The 25,576-nt window shown below is 40.3% G+C and overlaps 2 protein-coding genes across 3 annotated transcripts; one reads left to right on the forward strand and one right to left on the reverse strand.

Moving 5' to 3' along the window:
* The first annotated feature begins 12,401 nt into the window (after positions 1 to 12,401).
* Positions 12,402 to 24,368, forward strand: khk (ketohexokinase). 2 transcript variants are annotated; one of them, XM_059328674.1, is made up of 8 exons: positions 12,402 to 12,530; positions 12,939 to 13,055; positions 13,704 to 13,838; positions 17,845 to 17,917; positions 18,951 to 19,097; positions 19,369 to 19,457; positions 19,659 to 19,816; positions 23,976 to 24,368. In XM_059328674.1, exons 1-8 carry the CDS (start codon positions 12,436 to 12,438, stop codon positions 24,065 to 24,067), a joined length of 906 nt encoding a protein of 301 aa, XP_059184657.1. In that variant the 5' UTR covers positions 12,402 to 12,435; the 3' UTR covers positions 24,068 to 24,368. The 2 variants fall into 2 exon arrangements, with proteins under 2 accessions (XP_059184657.1, XP_059184665.1); XM_059328682.1 differs by lacking the exons at positions 12,402 to 12,530; positions 13,704 to 13,838 and adding exons at positions 12,532 to 12,565; positions 13,467 to 13,524.
* On the reverse strand, positions 20,387 to 21,876 carry LOC131967743 (uncharacterized). Its single transcript, XM_059328687.1, has 2 exons — positions 21,334 to 21,876; positions 20,387 to 20,789 (listed from the first exon to the last, which is right to left on the reverse strand). Exons 1-2 carry the CDS (start codon positions 21,694 to 21,696, stop codon positions 20,523 to 20,525), a joined length of 630 nt encoding a protein of 209 aa, XP_059184670.1. The 5' UTR covers positions 21,697 to 21,876; the 3' UTR covers positions 20,387 to 20,522.
* Positions 24,369 to 25,576: the final 1,208 nt, after the last annotated feature.

Genomic DNA, 25,576 nt, shown 5'->3' on the forward strand with positions numbered 1-25,576 from the left:
CAGAATAAATTTTGGAGGGAATTAATTTTCTAACAGATATTGGAGGTGGATGACAAGTTTATGATATAATTGATATATTACCAAGTGCCCTCATACTCACAGGGACCCAAAAGCCCCAAGGACATTTGTATTTGAAGATGCACCATTAAATTACATTATCAGTATAGACAAGGCTCTTTTAATAGGATACAGGATAGGATACATGCATAAAGTGTGGTGGGCTTCATAAGAGAGTCTTACTACTTTATAATAAGAGCTTAGTTCTCCATAACTAGTTATGGAAAACCAAGCTGTTATACAATATATTTATAAATTACAAAATGCAGACACTTAAAAATTGTATAGACTTAAAATAGTTTAGATGGGAGTACCTTGGTAGCCGAATGGTTACACATGCCGCATACCGCATCAGTCTCGGTTTGGATACATCCATGGGAGCTTTGTTGTATGTCATGCACCTCTCTTTTTTCCTGTTTCCAGTAGGCCACTACACTTAAATCTGACAGATAAAGGCAAAACATGCAACAATAAAAAATAAAAATAAACAGTTCAGTGTGCCCAAAAGCCATATGCTATGTTGTGATGTTTGTTGGGAGTAATTGTTTTTCTAAAACTCCCTTTTATCCAAAATGTAACAGTAATGACAGTATTCATAGACCCACAATTTTCTCTGATTGATTTGGGAGTCATCAATAAACCTTATTTATTATGTAAAATTATATTGGAGATAAAGATTATAGAAAATACAACTAAAGAGCCAAATTATGTAAAATACAATGTAAAAGTGGTCAAACTTATCACACAATTATGTGAATTATGAAAATGTAGGCTCATGACCTCAGCATTTTTACAATCTTAGCTATGGTCCTGGACACTTGAGCAATAAGGGATGAGTGTTAAGCAGTTTCATGCTTTTATTTTGAAGCCAAAATGAACAGATATCCCTTGGTATTCTGTTTGACTTTGGTTGTCTTTACACAGCTTTAGTTCTGCAAACAGCCACATATGTTAGTCCAAAATGTGGACAAACTGATCGATCACTCTGTAGTGAGTCATCTGCTGTTGATTTCTCTCCTCAACTTCTCAACATCATGTTATTAGTCTTCAAGCCATATCTTGAAGTCTCATCCTCCCAGGTTTAATCATTGGCCGGATTCTCCACCAGTAATTTGTGATACTGCAGTGACATCCCACCACACTAAAACACAAGCAAAAGGTAGCACAAAGGTCAGGTCACTATAAACCCATTTATACGCACTGTAACAGAGCTATATCCCCATTGAAACATTGCGGGACTATTAGAATTATAAGTACCCTTATGAGGGCAATATGTAGATAATTTGTTTTACTTGGAGATGTTAGTGATTCCCCTGAAAAATAAAGTGATAAATCTGATTGCACTTTCATGCTGATGCAATTCTGCTGCAATTTATAACCACATTTTTGCCAGTGGAAAGAAAGAAGATCAGTTCACAGGATGAGTCTGATGGAACAAATTTCAGCCAAACCCTAATCTCTTGATGCACTTTGGAACTTTGGCTCTTGCATAGTGTTTCAAGCATCAATTAATCTAAGACTAGGAATACAAAAAACAGAGAGGCATCATTGGGAATTTAACCTTTACAGGAGAGAGCACATGACTGTGACAAGACTTTCAGTGACTTAAATCAACAAATGATACGTAGCCCATTCTAAATCTTCAGGCCCAGAGTGGGTGAACCACATGTCCTCTTGTAGCTCCATCCATCGCAGGGCAGGAACTGATGTTTACCTTATTAAAGCAGGGAGGACTTCCTGCAGAGCTGCTTTTGGCCTCTGACCTTTTACACATTCCTCATGTCGATCTTCCCAGATATCATGGATCAGATCCCTGGGAGAAGTCAGAATGGGTTAGGAGTCACAGGACTGATCAAACCCCAGGCCTGATGGCAAGACGGTGTGAAGCCTGTCAGTGTTTACTGTGGAATGGAATGATGGGTAATTGTCGGTGGGTTAGGGCTGGTTAGATGTCAGCACCAGCATATATTCCCTCAGTGGCTGACCAATCAGATGAGAGGTGTCATGCAGAATAAATACATGGTCAAATTGCTTGAATCTGATCTGTGAGGAAAGTCATAATTGAGAATAACTGACTTACTCTTACAAAATGTCCTGTCTCGACAATCTTGGATGGATTACCTAACAGGCCTACCTGGTGTTTTTCTTGCAAAATTACTTAATAAATACAAAAAAATGACTACAAAGAGGTGCAAAAAAAACACAAATAGAAGAGAAAACTACCAAAGAGATGCAAAACAATTACAAGGAGAAGCAAAATGACTACAAAAATGTGGAAAAAGTCACAATTTGACTACAAAGACACACAAAACAGAGAGATGCAAAAAACACAAACAAACAACATTGCTTCAGAGAGTCATAAAGCAAACACAAAGAGATGAAAAACAAACAAAAAAACACAAAACAATGTCAAAGAGAGGGGAGAGAGAGTTCAGTCTGGGTGTCATGCTCCTGTATGAGTGGAGCCTTAACATGTCGGTGCCCAGGGGCTCACTGTCTCATGATCTGTCTATGCCTCCAAAGCTACTGTTAATGAGCTCGAGCAAACCATTACAGTCCAAACTGCTTATCAGTAGAGGATTGGAGGAAAACAGAATGCAGAATATTCTGCTGATTGATAGATGAGGGTGTAAAATCTCATGACACTCAGCATTAACTTGGCTCAAACGCTACCTGGAGCTTCTGACTGATGTGGGAGTTTACATTCAAAGCAAAATATTCCTCCATTTGACCAAGTGAAGAAATGTTGCTCCTATTTGGGCAGGAGAATCATTTGGAAATAAATAATTGATGACTAACATGGGAGTTAGGTTGGAAACTTCTCAGGTATTTCCGTTTAGTAAAGAGTTTCATTATATGTTGTTAAATTAACCTTAATAATGATTATTATAAAAATGCAAAGGAAAAAATAATAAAGGATGTAGCTTGCGTGGGTGTGTGTTTGTAAGTCGAGTTTCTTGACAACCATTCAACTGATCAGTGCCACATCTGTCAGGTGTGTTGCTGAGGACCCAATGAAGTGCAATGCTTAGGATAAGCTCACATTGTGGCTTTAAGATTGTTAATAGTTTTCCTGTTCGGCTATTCAACTGAATCAAAACCTACTAGAGAGCAAAGATGCAAAGCAACATTCTGCAAATGTTTCAGTCTGTTAAACGGATGCTATCTTCAGTAAATACTGTCCCATCTTCCATTGAACTATTTAACATTAGTCTGCAAAGTTTGCCTGCAAGTCAGCCCGCCTGAAGTGCCTCCCCTCCAGCCCTAGCTTTTGCCAATGGCCCCTGAAAAGCCTGGAGCTTCTTTTTTTTCATATTTTGGCTTTAATTGACACACGCGTAATAAATCACAGCTGGGAGTCAATAAGAGTCACTTTTACACATTCCCTGCATTAGAAAAGTGTTTCCCATGATACCTCAATAAAAGTGATAACTGTTTATAGGTCAAATGTACAAAATATTTGTGTCCCACCAGAGTAACTACTATTTGAAAAGCAATACATCACAGCAGGCAGTCAATATCGGTCACAATTACAGGTTTCCTGCATAGAAATTAGTTTCCTACTCTATCTCTTTAAAAGTTAAAACTGTTTATAGGTCAAATGTCCAAAACAGTGTTTTCTCGTCGAGAAAAGCACTTAGTGTCATCAGCGAAACTACTGATGGAAAATCAATAAATCAAAGCAGGGAGTCAATAGGAGTCACATTTACACATTCCCTGCATATAAATTAGTTTTCTGCCGCATCTTGAAAAGATTTATGCATGTTTTGGGTCCACAATATCTAAGTTAACGGATAAACACTGTGTGGTGCTGATTGATTGGTTCGGTACTAAGGACAGCGCCAGAAAAAAAATGTAAAAAAATGTAAAAAATGTAAAAAAAAAAATGTAAAAAATGTAAAAAAAAAAAAAAAAATGCAAAAAATGTAATTGTCTGTCCGAAAAGTCTGCCTATAGATGACTTACTGCCCTGAGCAACAGGCAAATTACTGATGAAAAGAATTAAATCACAGTGGTTTTTCAATAAGAGTCACACTTAGATGTTTCCTGCATAGACATTTATTCATTGAGTCAATAAGAGTCACTTTTACACATTTCCTGCGTAGAAATTTGTTTTCCACCGCTTCTGGAAAAGAGTTATGCATGTTTTGGGTCAACAATCTCCAGGTTAAGGGAAAAACACTGTCCTTTATGCTGATCAATTGATTCACCACACCGGAAAGCGCCAGAAATGCTGCAATTTAATTGTCTGTCACAAAAGTCCACCTATACGCGACTTGCCGCTCTGAGCTGAAATTACTGATGAAATGGAATTAAATCACAGTGAGGATTCAAAAAGAGTCCCTTTCATATTTTCCTTCCTTATCTCGCCAACATTATCACGTGATAAGTACCCTTCCCTTATATAGCTTGTCGAGTTGTTGGCGACAACACTATGAAGAAGAATTCATCCCATTCACTGTGATGCCTGTCTCCACCAACCTGTTCACCTGTTCTATTTTTTCTAGGAACAGGACCACGGCACTGTTTATACGGGCAGCGGACTTTACGGAGCCATGCCCGATGATTTGGTCGACTGCCAGTGCTACCTCTTCCACGCTGCACAGAAACCGGCTCCGGTTTTAATGCTGTGCTTCCGTTTCAGCCTGGAGAAAACGCTGCTGGACGCCATACCAGCGTCTTAGACACCTCAGCTCCTCCAAGTGTGGCTGACAAAACAAGTGACAAACAAGCACTATCCTTACCAAAAACCAACCAAACTTAACACCACACCAACAGAACTACATTCACGAACCCAATACAACGAAAAAACACAGAAAAATTTAACAAAAATAGAGAAAAAAACTCAACTTCACTCAGCTCTTTCACTCAAACTCCTCCCACACAGAAGAAGAAGAAGAAGAAGAAGAAGAAGAAGAAGAAGAAGATTTTTATAAACACTTTATTAACATAAAATTAAACAGGCAGACATTTGATTTCAAAAATGTATGTTTCATTCAGATAAAACAACTCAGCCAAGACAAATGTTGAAACTCAGCTCTCCCTCAATCAAACACATGGCATGAAACGCCCTTGTATCCCCACAGCTGTAGGAACGTCACCATGTTCCCATTGGCCCTGTGGAAGCAGAACTCCAGCCTCAGTCTGGCTTTGATGTTGCACCTCCATATGGCCACAACATCAACCTGAGGCATATCTTGCAGTCTGTCCCTTCCAGTCAAATAAATAGCTAATTTCGCCTCTCCAATTAAAAAGTTTAAAAGTTGGCATTTAAATTCATCAGCTTTGTTGTGTTTGATTCCACTGATTTAAAAAAAAGTGGGAGGGGAGACAGAGAAAACAACACTAAAACGATTAAAGAAGCTAAAAAAGCTAAAAAAAATTAAATAAAATTAGTCTTTTTCACTCGCTAAAAACATGAAAAACACTCTCAGACAGACCACAAAACGGACACTCATTTTTAACAGTGGGATTAATAACATAAAAGGATAAAAAAGCATTGGCAGCAATAGCGCCATGTAAAATTCTCCACTGAAGGTCACCAGTTCTTTTTTTTATGGGTGGTTTGTACAGGTTCTTCCACTGGGGGGTCTGTCCCCTGAGTCTGTCCACACAGAGGCAGCTCTGTTGCACAGGTTCTTTTTGTTTATCATTTTTACACAGTTCATAAACAATGTCTTTTGGTCCTTGCTGTGCAGGTTTAAAATACCGGTTGCCAGGAGTGGACCACTGAGCTCTGGAGACCCCGGGGTCAGGCTGACGTCGGGGAAAGTGTCCATTGGGTCTGGTTGAACCCCTCCCTTGCTGTACTGCAGTAGAAGGCTTTTCTCTTTAACAGAGAGCTTCTGCCTCCAGAGCGCCAGGCTTCTCTGCACCAGCCGAGCAGAACGCACCTTCAGCATAGAGCTTACAGCCTCGGTACCGGAGAGATCTGGTCCTGCAGAGTCCATCAGCTGCTTCAGTGTTATAGTCTTTGTGCTGCACAGCGCCCCCATCTGTCCTGGTATGGAGCTGCAACAAACATCCATTCTGGCACCACAAATTAGCAGCTCCATTAAAAGCCAGTGCAGAGGGTTACATATCTGAGTCATTTTCCAATCAAACAACATGCATGATTTAAAAACGCTTTGATAAAAATGGGGTAACCCAGTTACCTTTAAAACCTTAAAATTGGTTACAAACAGAGCAGCATCCACCCCCAGATTATTGACAAGCTTGAATATGCAGCTGGCACACTAAGTCAGGAGGTCCTGTCAGGTACCTCTGGACAAACTGAGGTCTGAAGGTGGCCGTTCTACTGGCGAAGAACAGCCACTGCCCCCTGACACCCCTATTTGACTGTCTATGTGATGTCAAAGCTTGGTTAGCCCAGAATTTTTTTAAACTCAACAGGAAAAAAACGGAGGTTATGGTAACTTGGCAGTGCCCTCATCGACCTGGGACCCCTCACAGAGTATAAGCGTCCTAAAGTCACCAGCCTTGGCATCACCATAGACAGCGATTTTAAATTTGATAAACAGATTAACATCGTTTAAAATCGTGTTTTTATCATCTTCGTCTTTTATCAAAAGTAAAATGGTTTTAACTTTTACCCTCTTAACAGATCATGCACACTTTTATCTCAAGTCAACTGGACTACTGCAACACACTTTACTCAGGTGTAAGCCACAAAGCCCTCTCTCGTCTGCAGCATGACTTTTAACAGGGGCCAAGAGCGGGAACACATTACCCCAATCCTTGCGTCTTTGCACTGGCTCCCTGTTAATTTTTGTATTGATTTTTAAGATTTTATTGTTTGTTTTTAAAGCTTTGATGGACTGGCCCCACAGTACATCAAGGACCTCATCCAAATCTATACTCCAGCGCGCAAATCGAGGTCCGAGGGTCAGCTCCAGCTCGTGGTGCCTAGGGCGAGACTTAAAACCAGGGGGGACAGGGCTTTCTCTGTGGTGGGCCCCAGACTCTGGAATGCCCTCCGCGTCCCAACAGCCCCCAAGGTGAAGTGTTTTAAGTCTCGTCTTAAGACCCATTTTTTTTCCCTGGCTTTTTAAATTTGCGTGACTTTTCTGGTCCACTGTCTTTTATTTATTTTATTACGTCTTTTATTCATTTTACTATGTTTATCGGTTTGATTTTATTGTTTTATTTATAGCATAATTTTAGATTTATGCACTTATTTGATTATTTATTGCTTATTGTTATATGAAAATGTTTGTTTTATTGTTTTTATGATTCTATGTACTTTCGAGACGTTTTTATTGTTTAAATGTGCTATACAAATAAATTGGATTGGACAAAAGTCTGCCTATACGCAACTTGCCGCTCTGAGATGCAGGGAAATTACTGATGAAATGGAATTGAATCACGGTGAGGATTCAAAAGGAGTCCCTTTTATAGTTTCCTTCCTTATCTCGCCAACATTAGCATGAGATATGCGTCCTTACCTTACATAGCTTGTAGCATTGTTGGCGAATACACCGTCAACCCCATCAGCTTTATCTTGATGAGGAGGGTGGTTGTTTACCCAGCAGCAAGAAGAAGAAGCAGCCATGTCTCAGACCAAAAGACTTAGTGTGGGCATCTCTGGAGCCTGGCCTGCTGCCCGATACGAGCAGCGCAGGTAAGAGGCAAAACACAGGTAAGAGGCAAAACGCGCCCAAATAGGACTACCGGGGGCGCGGTAGCTCATGAAGCAAACGTCCTGAAGCACTGTGCCAAAGCGTGGTTTGGTCACTTGACTCGTGAGATAGATTAGATTAGATAGATGGAACCATCCAGGAAAAGATCCCGTGCATGGGACGCTTTCCAATTGCTGACGGACAATAAGGTAATTACAAGTGTCTTTTATTTTACCTGTATTTCATTTGAAAACTCCTTAGGGTAAGACCTCAAGTAAAATGATATTGCTATAGAAAACATAATTACACAATTGTTGTCCTTGATGTGCATTCCTGTTGTACCCAATGCCCAATTTCACTGGAATGGAAAATTACATGAATACATTCAAATTATGATTGACTTTGCTAATTGATTGTGTCACAGGTCCAGTGTATGCTATGTGATGCGAGGCTGTCATACAGCATTTAAGGGCCAAGCATGGAAGAGAGATGGAACCTGCACCAGAGGACAGGTAGCAGCCAGCTATTGCCATTAAGCCCGGTAGGCCTATACATGACAGTTACAAAGGACTACTTGTGCCTGTCAGTTTGGTTTATATTGCCCAGTGATACATTTCAGTAACACTTAGTATTTTTTATGTAACCTCATGCATTGTATTGAATACATTATCTTTTTCAGGCAATAGAAAGCGAGAACTTGATGATGTTATGGTGAACTTGGTGTGGAGGAGGAAAAGGAGCAGGCCAAAGCTGACATCTAGGGTGTTGAGACTGTGAGCCTCACCTCAGATATGTGGACCTCCATTAACAAGGACGCATATCTGGTTGTAACCTGCCACTTCATCAACAGGAATGACCAGTTGTCCACTCTTCTTCTGGGGGCCAAGCCTTTTCCTAGGACCCACAACAGAACAATTCTACTCACAAATCACTACCCCCATGGTACAACACCTGGCACAGAACCTTGTGAGATGCGTGGTCGACAGATTGCAAGATAAGGCAAATGACACTGGCGGTCGCTGCACTTGTGGATCCACGCCTCAAAACATTCGGATTCAGCGGTCCGAGAGTGGCAGCCAGTGTCAAGGACCGTCTTATAATTGAATGTACAAAGGTCATTAACATAAACAATGCCCAGCAGCAGCAGCCTCACAAGCACCATCTCAGCCTCGTCCTCCAGCAGCAGCAGCCTCCACAGGTATTTATTTTTTCTTCTATTATGAATAGGGAAGGCCTAATGACATTTCTGGTGATGATGATCTTCAATATTTTTCAGGAGCTCATCTGTGGAGCCTATTGGATGAACACTCAAACAGAGCCTGTCAAATGCAAAGCACCACGGCCAACGCTATTGTGGAAGTGAACTACTACCTTGCTCATCCTGCAATAGAAAGAACTGCAGACCTGCTCACATACTGGGCAAACCACAAAAATGTTTATCCCAATCTTTATCAAGTTGCTAAACATTTCTTATGCACCCCAGCTTCATCTGTGCCATGTGAAGAGGTTTTTCCAAGTCGGGGAATTTGTATCAAAAAGAAGAAACCGATCGAATCCCGAAACTGTGGAAAACTGTTGTTTCTAAATAAAAATTCATAACAAGTTACACAAGCACACCCACTGCCCAGTTTTTCAAGCACAATCTCTTTACCCACCCACCCATGAACCTCTTTACCAATGAACCCCAAAACATTCTTTGCCAAAATCCATAATATAATCTGTATTTGCACCAGCCCCATGTGAAAATTACATCAGTCTGTATTTCTAGAGCACATCTCATGAATGTAGCAGCACCATTTAAATGTTTCATAACCCAAAAGTGAAGAGTATATAGGGTTACAGACATGTCAAATAAGAAATGGTCTTCAATAATTATAGTCTTTATTTTTACTAGTAATATTATTATTGTTGTATTCAATCGAAACATACAGTCATCTGGTGTAGTTGAAAACGAATCCATGAACCAATCAGTGACACGTCTCGATTGCACTTCATTTTACTGACCACTAGATGTCCTACTCGACCACTGTGTGTCATTGAAGCCCCGAGTAATGAACCATGTTTTGTATAAAGTGTCGAAGTTTCAACAAAGCCTCGGTCAGCCATCACTACTTATACCTACCAAACTCACTATTAAAAAAAAACAAACACTGATGCTAAACTGTCATGTGTTAAAATAATTTGTCTGTCTCTGTTCTCTGTCTCTGTGCATGACGCAGGTCACTGTCACGTGTTTGTGTGTGTGCCCTCTCTCTATGCATTTACATATTAATCATACAATAGGATATTGATACAATGATTATGTTTGTGTGTTATTATTGGTCTAGAAACTGTGATTACTTTAAATACATATATTCCATTTGGTTAAATTGATTAAGATTCTATAATCTGTGTCTCCAAATTATATCTCTGTAAGTCATAACAAGGCAGAACGTTTGTCTTAACAAGTTTTGATAGCAGGTCAGGACACAGTGTGCCGGGCAAAGAAGATTGTTGCCCGGTGACATGACGTGTCCCTGTATTGATTAAAACTGACGAATCAGCGGATCCAGAAGGCGGCACTTCCTGGAAGAAATCTACCTTCATGTCTGAGTAAACAATTGTGAGGATAAATAATGGGTTCGAGGGAAAGGAGAGGGGTTCAGACTTCATGACCTGAGACCTGTCTGTTTGTATCAGGGAAATGTAGAGTGAACCCAGAGATCTCTGTAACTGTACATTTCTTGAGGTATTGTAATAAAATTATGTTGGATGTCTCCTGCTCATCATTCCCCATCTAACGATCTGCGCAGAGAAATAGGTGAGGATTTTCGGTTGGTGTCAGATAATTCAATTTTAAAGGTTTCCTCAAGTGATTTCTCTAACAAATGGCAACGCTAAATAAGACTCACAGGAAAGTTGTGGATAAAAACATAACTTTACAGGCTGTGAAGTCAGTTATCAGTGTGTAGTGGGGTGAGGGATGCATTGTGTGCAATTTATGTTGTATGCTGCAAACAAACAAATCAAACATTACCTCAGGTCTGACTGTTCAGGGAAAGAGACAGTTCAGTGAGAAAGCCTGGCTTTTAATGTCTGGCTTTTTCCCCAAGTGCAGACAGTTACCAATCAGGGGGAGGCAAAGCTCCCTCAGCACACAGGATGACAGACAGACAGGTGGGCGGGCTCAGCACCTGCTGCACAAACAAAGACAAAGGAGAGAGCCTTACCTGTGTCTGTGTGCTCTGGTGGCACACCTGGTTGAGTGAACACCACAGGGGCTTAGTTCTTGAAAGCAGGTGGTTCAGGTTCAAGTCTGGCTTCGAGCCTTTTTCTGCATGTCTCCCCCTTTCACTCTGGACCTCTCCACTATCAATAAAGCTGAAAAAATAACTTTTAAATAAGGCTTGCCAATTTCTGAGAATATTGAGGGTTCCTGTTGATGTCTCTATAAATGTTGTCTGTTGTGAAGAAAAATAAATTAATAAATATATGGATATAAATATACATACATGTATCCACATACACACATATACACCTATATATGCCTACAAATGCCAAAAATAGCCCAATTATAAGAAAAAAGAGGTCATTATTTAAAAAGCCTATATCTGTACCCTGCTGCACAATAATACCTGTGACGGCTACGGCTAGTGATAAAATTATAGGTAATTTCACATCTGGATAATGACATATAATCCTAATAAAGCATGTTTTCAATCAATCAATAGTCTTTGAAATAGATAAAAAAAATGTATCATGATTAATTACAATATGATAAATAATCATGTAATTATGGCCTGGCCGTATATCATAGCTTAGAAAAACAACAACACAAACAGTGTCCTGAGCCTGAACACTGCAGGAGCTCAGCTTTCCTTCTCAGGGACTCAGCAGCCGACAAACTGCCTCAGAAAACAAGTTCTGACTTTGTAAGGTTGAGAAGCAGGCCTCATCACTGATGTACTGATTCACATAAAGTTTCTTTGTGCTATTTTAATTTAACCAGATAAACATTTGTTATAAATTAAATACATGTGTGGTCTTGTTTTGTCATGAACTATGAGCAGGTTCATGACACCCTAAGACATTCCTTTATTGATCGCCCATGGGGGAAATTCAGGTACAGAGTAAAACAGATAAGGTAATACAAATATAATAATAATAAAATGGAAAAGAATAAAGATACAAAATAAATAAATAGTATAAAATAAAAATACAAAGAAGCAACCAAGACCAAACTAAAAAACTCCATCACCTGAAGTTACCAACACATTCCATTTCTAAATATGGAACTATTGTACATTTAAATGATTACAGATTCTAAGACATATACATTTGTTAGATTACATGTACATCTATTCATCTATGAAACTATTGTACATTTTACAATAAGAAAGACTATATAAATAAATGAGGTTTTTTCAAAGCTTGAACGACGAAGTTTAACTCTCTTATTATCTCTTATAATAATAATAATAATAATTATTATTATTATTATTATTATTATTAATAACAATAATAATAATAATACTTTATTTAACAATCACACAGCAGAAAGACAACAACAGCAGTTACTTACTCTCTTCTAGAAAAAACAAGACTCTTATTCTGTCAACTCCCTGACAGGAAGTGGTGTGTGTGTGTGTGTGTGTGTGTGTGTGTGTGTGTGTGTGTGTGTGTGTGTGTGTGTGTGTGTGTGTGTGTGTGTGTGTGTGTGTGTGTGTGTGTGTCAAAGTCCAGACTGCAGCTGCAACAGTCAGTGTGTGTGTGTGTCAACATGGAGGAGCAGAAGAAGATTCTGTGTTTGGGTCTGGTGTGTCTCGACATCATCAACGTGGTCGACAAATATCCAGAAGAAGACACAGACAGCAGGTTAGCTAAAGGCTAAATGCTAACACAGACAGCAGGTTAGCTAAAGGCTAATGCTAACACAGACAGTAGGTTAGCTACAGGCTAATGCTAACACAGACAGAATGTCAGCTACAGGCTAATGCTAACACAGACAGCAGGTTAGCTAAAGGCTAATGCTAACACAGACAGCAGGTTAGCTACAGGCTAATGCTAACACAGACAGCAGGATAGCTAAAGGCTAATGCTAACACAGACAGCAGGTTAGCTACAGGCTAATGCTAACACTGACAGCAGAGTTTCAGTCCAAGAGGACTAATATCAGTGATTATATGTATGTATATGTTTGTATATACAGTATATATGTTTATATCTATATATACAGTACATAGTGACACAGATTGGTTCTGAGCTGATGACATCACTCTGCAGGTGTGTGTCGCAGCGTTGGCAGCGAGGAGGAAACGCTTCCAACTTGTGTACAGTTCTGTCGCTGCTCGGAGCGCCGAGCGCCTTCATGGGCTCGCTGTCTGCCGGACCGGTGGCCGAGTGAGTCACAATCAATAATCAATAATCACTGCCTGAGTTTATATTGATACTCCTCATCTCCTATCTCCTCTCACGTCTCCTCTCTCATCTCCTCTCTCCTCTCACGTCTCCTCTCTCGCCTCCTCTCACGTCTCCTCTCTCATCTCCTCTCTCCTTGTTTGCTCTCTCATCTCCTCTCTCCTCTCACGATTCCTCTCTCCTCGTCTCCTATCTCGTCCCCTCTCTCCTCTCTCGTCCCCTCTCTCCTCTCACGTCTCCTCTCTCGTCTCCTCCCTCGTCTCAGATGTCCTCAATAACCTAATCAGTGTGAGAAAAAAACGTTTCCTGTGTGTAGTTTTATTTTGGAGGATTTTCAGAAGTTCCATATCGATGTGTCTCTGGTTTCTGAGCACGCTCAGTGTGTCCTTCCAGCCTCTGTTGTCATCAGCAACATCAGCACAGGAAGCCGGACCATCCTGCACATGAACAGGTGTGAACAGGTGTGAACAGGTGTGTGTTTGTCACTAATGGCATCTATTACAGGATTTCTCCAGAGTCTCCATCGTCTCCATCATGGTCACAGAGCAGCCCTCTCCTGTTCCTGCGTTTAGGACTCAGTGGTTTCATTTTTGAAGGGTTGAAGCAGTTTCCTGTCTCTCTCTCTGTCAGTTTCATCATGGCGGACTTCTCGCGGTACGCCGTCGACGTCTCATCTGTGGTTTGGCAGGTCGAAGGTCAAACTCCATCTGCGTGTTGTGTTGTTTGTCCGCCCAGCGGATCTCGAACCGTCGTTCTCTCCGACACGTAAGACGACCCGGCGACCTGACGACCGGTCGGCGGCACACAGCGTTCACTAAATACCTTTTTACCAAAGAGATAATATAATATAATATAAATGTATATATAAATATAATCCATCCGTCAGCAGGAAAACCTCACTGAAAAATAAGATGATTACATTGCTTACTCGCATCAATAGGAACAGCAGCTAGTTTTGGAATTTGGAATTAACATTGTGTTCAACTGCAGCTTTAGAAAAATTATAATAATCAATAATTAGAATATATAATATATAAAATATGTCACTAGTTTAGTTCACACTAAACAATATGTTTGACTTAAGGTTTATCTGACTTAACTGCCGGAAAGCCCGAACTAACCAAAATAATGTCACAGGAAATTACATTTCCACTGTTTGTGGCCTATCTCAGTGAAAAACATTACCACTAACAAAAGACTAATGGCTAAAAATAGCTAACAATTGTCCGTTGGTGTGAATGAGAGTGTAATTGTCTGTCTCTATGTTAGCCCTGCGATAGTCTGGCGACCTGTCCAGGGTGTACCCTGCCTCTCGCCCAATGTCAGCTGGGATAGGCTCCAGCCCCCCGCACCCCGATGGCGGATAAGCGGTTAAGGATAATATAATGAATGAATGAATAATCACATTCTCAAAAGGTGTGTCAGCTGGGACAAGGCAACCTTAACCTGCAGTGAGCGGTGAAACTGCCAGTGAATAAGCTTTTATCAGACAGATGAAACTGTATAGATGCCTTTCGGTCTGACGCCGTCTGTTGTTGTCGCTGTCATATTGGCCACTGAAAATAACCAGACTTGTATTAAAAAACCATGTTAAGTTAATGCTATTGCTTTTTATCACCAACGTCTCTCATTTCACACCTAAAAAGCAAAGAGAAAACAAAGAAGGTATGCAGAGAAAATATCAACAATTGGATAGTCCTTAGGGAATCTCTCCATCCGCCGCTGGAGAACATCTGCAAGACGATAAGACAATAACAGACCTGTATCAGGGGTTATTGTAAGTAAACTGGGCACATTACTTAGTCGTGTTTAAAAGCCGGTACCCAATAAGGCAGCGACCAACTGTAAAAAAACAAAATGCTTGACATGTTTGTGACGTCAGCTGCAAGGCATCCATCCACAAACACAGTGTGGAAAATGTTAGAAATTAGTTGTTAGCTCAAGAGTTATCTTTAACAATGTGACAAAGAGGATATTTATATGTAACTGCCAAGTTACTTATGTTTTTTTTTTAAGCTTACATTTGTGGAGGTAATGTTGGTGTGTTTCTAACTTTAAAGTAAACTGAGCTTTCTAATAGATGTTATGAATGTTTCACGAGGCCAAACATCAAATACAACCAACAGATCAACCACATGGAGCTGCAGGCCGATAAAACAAACATACAAAGGTCTTTTGTGAACGCTGTTTGATCCGCCTGAAGGAAGCATGAAAACCTGATCCTGATCCTGATCCTGTTGTAATGAACAACTGCAAAGTGACATGCTGAGGTCCTGAACCTGAATGGATCCACCGATTAGGGTTATGTTGGATTAGTTTAGGTTAAATTAGGCTGAATTAGTGGGGTTAGGGTAGGTTACATTAGGTTACATCAGGGTATGTTAGGGTTAGAGTCTTTTAAGGTTAATAGGGGGTTAGGGTTAGAGTCTGTTTGGGTTAGGGTCTGTTAGGGTTAGAGTGTTTTAAGGTTAGTAGGGGGTTAGGGTTAGTGTCTGTTAGGGTTAGCGTCTGTTAGGGTTAGAGTATTTTAAGGTTAGTAGGGGGTTAGGGTTAGTGTCTGTTAGGGTTAGAGTCTTTTAAGGTTAGTAGGGGGTTAGGGTTAGAGTCTGTTAGGGTTAGTGTCTGTTAGGGTTACAGTTTGTTAGGGTTAGGGTCTGTTAGGGTTAGGGTCTGTAAGAATTAGGGTCTGTTATGGTTAGAGTCTGCTAGGGTTAGGGTCTGTTAGGGTTAGAGTCTTGTAGGGTTAGAGTCTGTTTGGGTTAAAGTCTGTTAGGGTTACGGTCTGTTAGGATTAGGGTTTGTTAGGGTTAGAGTCTTTTAGGGTTAGGGTCTGTTAGGGTTAGAGTCTTTTAGGGTCAGGGTCTGTTAGGGTTAAGGTCTGTTAGGTTTAGAGTATGTTAGGGTTACAGTTTGATAGGGTTAGGGTCTGTTAGGATTAGGGTTTGTTAGGGTTAGAGTCTGTTAGGGTTAGGGTCTGTTAGGGTTAGAGTCTGTTAGGGTTAGGGTCTGTTAAGATTAGTCTGTTAGGGCTAGAGTCTGTTAGGGTTAGGGTCTGTTAGGATTAGAGTCTGTTAGGGCTAGGGTCTGTTAGGGTTAGGGTCTGTTAAGATTAGAGTCTGTTAGGGCTAGAGTCTGTTAGGGTTAGGGTCTGTTAGGATTAGAGTCTGTTAGGGCTAGGGTCTGTTAGGGTTAGAGTCTGTTAGGGTTTGGGTCTGTTAGGATTAGGGTCAGGGTCTGTTAGGGTCTCGGGTTAGGGTTAGGGTAAAATGTAGAACTGTTCTTTTAAATCTGCAACAGAAATGTTTGTTCATCGCAAAGTAGTGGCTTCCATTCAGGTCAGCTTGGTCTCTGCAGTGTTTTTTGGTTAATTCATTGTCATCAATTCATTTAATATCTTTGAGTAATAAAACGGCATCATTCAAACTGATATATGATTAAAAATGTTCACTAATCAAACCATCTGTTTGCAGTGAGGGGTTACCTTCCAAAATGATCACATCAAATTTAATAAATATACCTGGACAGGTGTTTCAGTCATAAACTTAATCCAAGACTAAAGAAAAAGTAAAAAACAATTAAATGTTTTCTACACACATATGTTTTGTAGAGAATGAAGGTTTATTATTTCTGTTGGTCAGCTTGGAATGAAACTCTTCACCAGTCTGTCAGCGTCTCAATATGTCAATTTTTTATAGTGTTTCATGGTGATTGTCGGACATAGTCAGAACCAATGATCAAACGTATGTATAGCAAAACTTTGAGATCCACTGTCTGAATGTCATTAATCAGCCTGACGGATCGCTAATCAGCCTGACGGATCGTTAATCGGCCTGACGAATCATTAATCGGCATGACGGATCGTTAATCGGCCTGACGGATCGTTAATCGGCCTGACGGATCGTTAATCGGCCTGACAGATCGTTATTCGGCCTGACGAATCATTAATCGGCATGACGGATCGTTAATCGGCCTGACGGAACGTTAATCGGCCTGACGGAACGTTAATCGGCCTGACGGATCGTTAATCGGCCTGACGGATCGTTAATCAGCCTGACGCATCATTAATCGGCCTGACGGATCATTAATCGGCCTGACGGATCATTAATCGGCCTGACGGATCATTAATCTGCATGACAGATCGTTAATCAGCCTGAACTGTCACATGACAAATTAAATTCAGTGCAAAAACTTAAATATCTTCACTATACACATGAATTCATCAAGTCTAATTTGAAATCTTTCAAATGTTTTGATTCATGAAATTGTTTGACTGATTATTGAAGTGTACAGAAGAAACTCCTCCATGAAATACAATGAGAAGCTCAACAGAACGACCCTGTCTCCTAGAAATTACATTCCCATACAACCGGACTGCATTGTCAATAACATTTCCAGGAACATATATTTTCTCCCAAATTACAGTTTCAACACATGTATAACGTTGTGAAATGGTCGCAGTCTGGTTAGGGTTGAAATTAGTAACTGTAATACATAAATAATGTTGACTTTTGGTTTCACATGGATGCAAACTGCGGCCTTCCAGTGAAAGTCCCACCCGTCCATCTACGCCAAGCGTCTTTAAAATGTAGTTTTGTTGAATCAGAAGGTTATTGTTCTCCAACCAAACTGAATAGGAAGTTCAGATTGTCCATGTTTAAGGTTAATTTATTTGTTTTGCAAAAAGTTTTAGTTCACATTCCATTCCACTTTGACTGAGTTATGAAGAGACAGAAGTGTTTCTATAGACTCTGACAACACTTCTGTCTGTCAGGAACCTTCCTGATGTCACAGCGGAGGATTTCTCCAAAGTCGACCTCCGTAAGTTCAAGTGGATACACTGGGAGGTGAGCGACACTGAAACAGCAAGACTAATCATACTAACCAGATTAAATCTGACTAACCCGAACTACTCTGACGAACCAGACCAGACTAAACCTGAATAATCTTACTAATCTGCTGCCTCGGGGGGTAATTCAGCAAAAGACTGCTGATTAAGTTACCATCACAAGTCTGAAGTGGACACACCGTCACTTTCCCTGTTCAGTGCAAAAACAAAATTACATAAAATCCCTTGTCCAGCAATATTTGATTTTATTGCCAGCAGGAGACATTACTCTTTGATATGGGAGTTATCTTCAGTACATGTCCTTCAAAAGAGCACTTGAAAAAGGCATGTAGGAAAAAGGTCAGCAGAATCAATTACTTGTATGGAACAATTCACTCGAGTCCTCTGTTCTCAAAGCAGCTCATTGGAAGAATATCAAGATTTTAAAAAGGAAGAAGAAACACTAACACTAACTCTTGACAGAGGAGAAAGAGTTTTGCTCCTGCTGCTCCTGTGCAGAAACAGGAGTCAAGACTACTTCATGTTTACAAGAGATACACAACCAACAGCAGGTGTCTGGGTATGAGACCAGCCTCTTCTAAAAACTCTCAGAATCCTTACCCAGATAAATTACCTGTGACTACAGACAAACACTGAAGATTTAGCAAAGTGGCTTTAACTGTCAAAGGTACAAATTCCAGGATAAAGGGTAACGTTGGCCTGATGACTGGAAGCAAATCTCCAAAGATGTTGGAAAATTGGTAGATTATGTATTACTATAAGAACAGCACACAGACTAGTCATTATGGCCATTTGCAAGGAAATAATCTAATAAATCTGATGGCACAAACCCAACTGACCATTCTGTCTCCTTCTTATTTGTTTGATCCAAAACTGTGTAAAATAAGTGTTAAAGCAATATTCAGTAATGAAACAAACAAAATACTTTTACCACAAAAAGTAAACCTTACTACTTTACAGGATAAACAGAGAATATTGCAGCATAGCAGTATTATCTGTGATTCCAGTCTGTAAATGTTTCTTTCCTACAGGGACGAAACGCTGACGAGCAGGTGAAGATGATCCATCAGGTGGAGATGTTTAACAGCACGCTGCCACAACAGCAGAGAATCACCATCTCTGTGGAGATAGAGAAGACCAGAGAGCCGCTGTACCAGTTGTTTCCTCACGGCGATGTGGTACGAGTCTACACACATTACTTTAACTTTTATATATCTGACAGAAAGTTTGTGACGGGTTCTGTCAGTCTTCAGGTGTTCTTGTGTCTACAGGTGTTCTTGTGTCTACAGGTGTTCTTGTGTCTTCAGGTGTTCTTGTGTCTTCTTGGTTCAAGTGTCTACAGGTGTTCAAGTGTCTACAGGTGTTCTTGTGTCTTCAGGTGTTCTTGTGTCTACAGGTGTTCTTGTGTCTATAGACATCTTGTGTCTTCAGGTGTTCTTGTGTCTTCAGGTGTTTGTCAGTAAGGACGTGGCTCGTCACTTTGGCTTCCTGTCAGCTGAAGCTGCTGTGAAAGGACTCTACAGCCGGGTCAAACGGGGGTAAGTGAGGGTCAAAGGTCATCAGTTATGAGAACATTTCCTCTGAGATGATCAATTATGCTGAAACAGCCAAAAAAATAACTAAAAACAAACAAATAAACATAAAAAGATTAAAGACCCTGCTTGAAGTAAGGCACAAAAAAAAGAAACCTGTCTCTCTCTCTGACCTGTCTGTCTGTTTCTGACCTGTCTGTCTCTCAGGGCTGTCCTGGTCTGTGCCTGGGCAGAGAAAGGAGCGGACGCCTTGGGTCCCAACGGTTTAGTCATTCATTCAAAAGCTTTTCCTCCTGAAACTCTCGTCGATACTCTCGGAGCTGGAGACACTTTCAACTCTGCTGTCATCTACACACTGTCCAACGGTGAGACATTCCTCTGTCTAACGGTGAGACGTTACACTGTCCAACGGTGGGACGTTACACTGTCCTACGGTGGGACGTTACACTGTCCAACGGTGGAAGGAACACTCTCGGACCTGTCTGTCTGTATCGGACCTGTCTGTCTCGTCTGTATGTATCTGACCTGTCTGTCTCTCGGAGGCAGTGTTGTTTTTGACAACCATCTTAGATTTAGTCTTAGTCTTAGTCTTTTGGACTAAAATGCTTATTAGTTTAAGTCAAATTTTAGTCACTTCTATATGTGATAGTTTTAGTCCAGTTTTAGCCGACAAAAAGTCAAAAGGTTTTTTGTCAAGTTTTAGTCGACGAAAAATCAAAAAGGTTTTAGTCTAGAAAAGAAAGAAGTATAGTCTTTTAACAAATTAATGTAGGTCAATAAGTATTGTAGATTGCGGTTGGGCAGTGTCACACAAGTTGTGAAAATAGCAGCAGATCTATAAGTTCAACACATTGCGATCTTGCAGATCGGCTATTTTCACCAATAATTACAATAATAAAGGAATGGTTTTAGACATATAAGGTTTCCACCCAACTGCAAATACTTTCTGATCTAAGGATTGTGCATTACACACAGAAAGTGGTAACTGTGGAATCAATGTTAATTACTCCAAAAAAGCCAAAAACAAAAACATTCTACTTCGGCAATTGTGGCTTTATTTCTCAGAATTTGCTAAAGTACAATGAACATACACATGTCCAAAATATGAGTGATGGATGAAGAACACATATGCTCAACTTGGCCTTCTTCATCCTCAACTGTGCAAGCAGGTAGACCAGTACGTCCAATCCAAAGAGCGATCGCCTGTTCTTTGGCACCTTGTTCCAGGGAGCCTGACTTATATTTGGATGCTGCGGCGAAGGCTACTGGGATAGATGACTGTGCCCTGTTGTTTTTTGGACCACCAGGTTTCTCTTTAGGAGTGCTGTTCTCTGGGATCTGGTTGAGGAAAAAACAAAGAAGGGATACAATTACTCTATCTCTATACAACGTACACCTCCTGTAAAGGTTTACAGTTGAATACAAAACAATCAAATGTAGGTATACCATTAAAAATACTATGAAAGTCAATAGTCAAAATACTACCATGTTAAGAAAATAGAATGGTCTTAACTATCAAACAAGCAAAACAAAAATACATAGCTTATTAACTGACCCTGTACTAAAGCTTTCTGATCTTTAATTCTGAGCAACGGCCAAATTATAATGCATCTGTACTTTACTGTACTGCACTACTGTACTGCACAACAACTGCTTTTAGGCTAAAGCTAGCAGACTCTACGTATAACAGTAACTCGACCTGTTTAACATATGAAGTTACGTGCTGACAGAACATAAACACACAAAGAGATGACCACGTCGGGAGTATGTGGAAAACTTACTAATTTATAAGCTTACTATGAAATTTATCATGAGCCGATTGTCGAGTAACATTGTAACGTTAAGTAGGCTATATGATATGTTAACAGCACTTGTAACTTACCTTTGAAAAAATATCCTTGTGGCGAGCCTTCAGGTGCTGCTTAAGGTTGGTCGTATTTTTTCCGCCTACTTTGTGGCCACATTTGTCACCGTCTTCCTTCACAATACACTCCATTTTATTTTCTGCTGGGTAATATTTAAAATACACCCATATGTCGTCTCTACGTTTGCGACCACCAAGCCCCTGTGTTGAAACTGCCGCCATCATGGTCCATTGTCTGTGATGAATGAAAACAGTGTGAAGTGTTGAGCACGTTGTGCGCTGCATGCCAGGTGGTGGGCGTACCCAAACAAGGACAGAATGCAGCAGCAGATACTTTTTAGGTTTTAATTGACAGGCACAATAAGCAGAGATGTCATGCATTTTAAACGTCTGACAAACCACCCGCTAACATTTTCGTCCATTCTCGTCTCGTCAACGAAAACTCACACAAGTCTCGTCATGTTTTAGTCATCAAAGAGCCATGTTTATCTCGTCACCGTCTTGTTATCGTCATGAAAAAAAGTGGCGTCAACAAAATGATTTCGTCATCGTCATCGTTGACGAAAACAATACTGCTCGGAGGCACTGCACTGAAGGGAATTAAGGATGCCTCTTTTATGAATAAATGATACTTTGCACAGGGTGTCAAATATGTAAATAAAAGGGCGTTATCATGCTATCCCTCCCATAAGGATACCAAATATGTAAGGATGAACCTGAGCGACACTTGTGTTGATCTCATGGTTCAAAAGTCTGGTTAGATGGCTATGAGAATTATTAATAATTATCATAAATAATTATTAATCATAATAAAATATAATTGACTTGAAAATGATATGACTTGATTTGCTCTAAGTCATAGCTCATTGGGGGCACCACTCTGTAAACCAGAGAAAAATATAGCCAATTCAATTCACCTAAATCAGTCCCATAAAGTTACTAAATTATGAATATAATTATAATCAAATAACCATATTTATATTTAGCAGTGGTTGAATGAATCGTGAATTCTTGACACCGAGATGATGGAATATCGTTCATAGTGTACAACATTAAATAGACAGCATTTGTAATCAAAAGGTATTTATTCTAAATAACAAGTAAAGCAAGTGAAAGCACACATCTATAAAATATAGAGTTCTACAAAGAGTCGAATCTAGTGTGGGTCTACAAAAGAGAGGAAAGGTGTGTGTGTGTGGGGGGGGGGGGGGGGGGGGATGAAGCTCATCACACAAGGGGTAATAAAACTCAAGCTGTGAAGCGATGCCTAGCCTTTTGGCCGTGTGCTGCTCTGCAAAACTGTGTCTTTGTTACAGCCAATTTAAAGTACATTATGTGGAAATCAGTGTGTGAGCAAATCAAATTTTAGTAAAGTTAGTTTGCATATAAGACTGACAGTCTGTAGAAAGCAAGGTTAACATACAACTTAAAATGATGTAGCTACACGAATATCACAACAAATATACTTAAAAACACACATATAAACCAAATCATTAATTACAGGTCAAATCCTTTGTACTTAAAGTCCTTGCTGATTGCTTATCTATGTCCAGTTACGTTACCACAGTCCAGTTGGGAAAGTTGGAAATCCTTTTTGATGGAGGGCGTGGAAGGAAGATGGATTTCAGGTTGAGTTTCAATAATTTGCTGCCTTGTGAATTAAGCAGCTGGTTTGTCCTTGTTGTTGAGGTGAAGCTTTCTCTGGCAGTTGCAATGACATTTTTCATTCATTAATGCAACTTTGGTGCATATGGAAGATCAGAGTTGCAGTTCTTCAGAATTACTTCTGGAAAAGAGATTTCTGAGGAGAAGGCCTCACCCTGAGATAGGATCAGGGGGGGAGGAGGGGGCTGGAATCCAGGCCTCTGGATGTCAAAGCTGTACCCCTCTGGCTGGTCAGTGGAGAAAGAGACAGATCAGGGTTCTCTGATCCGTTTTACCAGTGGACCACCTACATTGTGAAAGATCCCTTGACCAATGAGGTTGCATGTAGGTGTCGTAAACGCACCCTGGGAATGTTTTTTTATCAGAGAACTCAAAATGGAGGTGAAATACCATTTTGTGAGTTGACTCAGGATACTGTTGCATTTTAGTCCACAAATGAACCAAAACAAAACGACAGTGTTGTAAGTTGTTTTGGCGACGACACACATCAGTCACATTTACAAAGAATTCTATGAAGACAGCCCTAATTTTCAATTTCTGCTGCTCCGCCACAGGGATTGAAGGACTTTTCTGATGGACAGGAAGCTAACTGCTGCTAATTTTTTTTAATTAAGATATTTTTTGGCCATTTTGAGGCTTTATTGACAGTGGGATAGAGACAGACAGAGGGCCTCGGTGGTGTAGACCGAGAGGCCCCCCTTATTGCTAAGTTTTCAAAGTTGTCGCCTTTTCTGATCATTTGAAACGTGTACAGGTGTTTATATTTACTGCAGAATTATGTTTTAAAAAAAAACTAATTTAATTATAATGATTTGATGACTTACCAAAAGAAGTTTGAAGCGGTCATCAGTTCCAGTGATAACACACTGAGCCTTCACTTAAACTGGCTGATTTATTTGAATGTGTTCAGGTTTTATCTAATTCTCTTTTCTTAAAACCATTTTTCTTTCTTTCTGTCTGTATTTTACTAAGATAAGAAATATTTCCCTCTGCAGGTGGAAGTCTCCAGGACGCTTTGACCTTCGCCTGCAGAGTCGCCGGCAGGAAGTGTGGTTTCCATGGTTACGATGGCATTGCTCAAATATAATAATTGACGTATTCAGAGAACCGTGGTTACAGTATGAGGTTACTCACACTGTGAATGTAGAAATTAACATAATAATAATAATTCTATTTAATTTGTTTGTTACAAACTGTGTCTGATCTGCATGTTTCCTAATGATAATTTACTGTTATTAATCTTTAGCTAACTGTTAATAAGCTACTAATTTAATGTTACATGTTAATTAACGTCAACTGTGATGCATTGAGTTGCAATTTAAATATCTTGTTAAAATGACTATTGCTTTTTATTATCTGATAAGAATAAAATCTGCTACAAATATCAATTAATGATGTCTTTGATTTGACTGACTGGACAGCATTAGCATTAGTAGAGAAACTAAAACAAGTTGAATCTTATTTGAAGGAAAGTTTTGATGTTGGCAGAAAAGATGGCCCACTGAAAGTAATGTTCCTTTTTATAAAGTCTGCTGGTGTGTTTGCCTGTGACCACAAAGCATTCCTGAGACCAGAGCCACCACAAAGCATTCCTGAGACCAGAGCGACAAGGAAGCATTCCTGAGACTAGAACACCACAAAGCATTCCTGAGACCAGAACGACCACAAAGCATTCCTGAGACCAGAGCGACCACAAAGAATTCCTGAGACTAGAACGACCACAAAGCATTCCTGAGACCAGAGCGAACACGAAGCATTCCTGAGACCAGAACGACCACAAAGCATTCCTGAGACCAGAACGACCACGAAGCATTCCTGAGACCAGAACGACCACAATCATTCCTGAGACCAGAGTGACCACGAAGCATTCCTGAGACCAGATCGACCACGAAGCATTCCTGAGACCAGAGCAACCACAAAGCATTCCTGAGACCAGAACGACCACGAAGCATTCCTGAGACCAGAACGACCACAAAGCATTCCTGAGACCAGAACGACCACGAAGCATTCCTGAGACCAGAGCGACCACAAAGCATTTCTGAGACCAGAACGACCACGAAGCATTCCTGAGACTGGAACAGCGACAATGAAGCATTCCTTGATCTGGATCTAGGACCATCTGGGAATCTGGAACAGGAGTATTTTTGAGAACTAATTAAACTCTTTGAAATCTGTTGTGTGAAAACTTGTGACAACCTGGATCTCAATTTACCTGCACACAGCCCAGGAAACCCAGCTGTCTTACAACTGTTTAAACCCCCCAGTTCATGGTAACATACAAACCACTTCCTATATCTGTCATGCAATCGTATTCAGGAGGAGAGAGTCGAGGAGCAGCATGCTCATAACCTGAACAAAAGTAAGGTCCTTAATCCTTTTAATTCCGTTCATTCATCTGCCAGCATCAGCCAAAAACAAAACTCTGTCAAACTCCTGGATCTCTCACTTCCACACACTGCTCAACTGTTTAGAGAAGCCAGTCTCCCACCACCAACCAGCAGCTGACCGACCGACCGTCCGACTGATTGACTTACTGTCTTACTGACTAATTGACTTACTGTCTTACTGACTAATTGACTTACTGTCTTACTGACTG

The sequence above is a fragment of the Centropristis striata genome, chromosome 3, assembly GCF_030273125.1.
Source record: "Centropristis striata isolate RG_2023a ecotype Rhode Island chromosome 3, C.striata_1.0, whole genome shotgun sequence".
Classification (NCBI taxonomy): Eukaryota; Metazoa; Chordata; class Actinopteri; order Perciformes; family Serranidae; genus Centropristis; species Centropristis striata.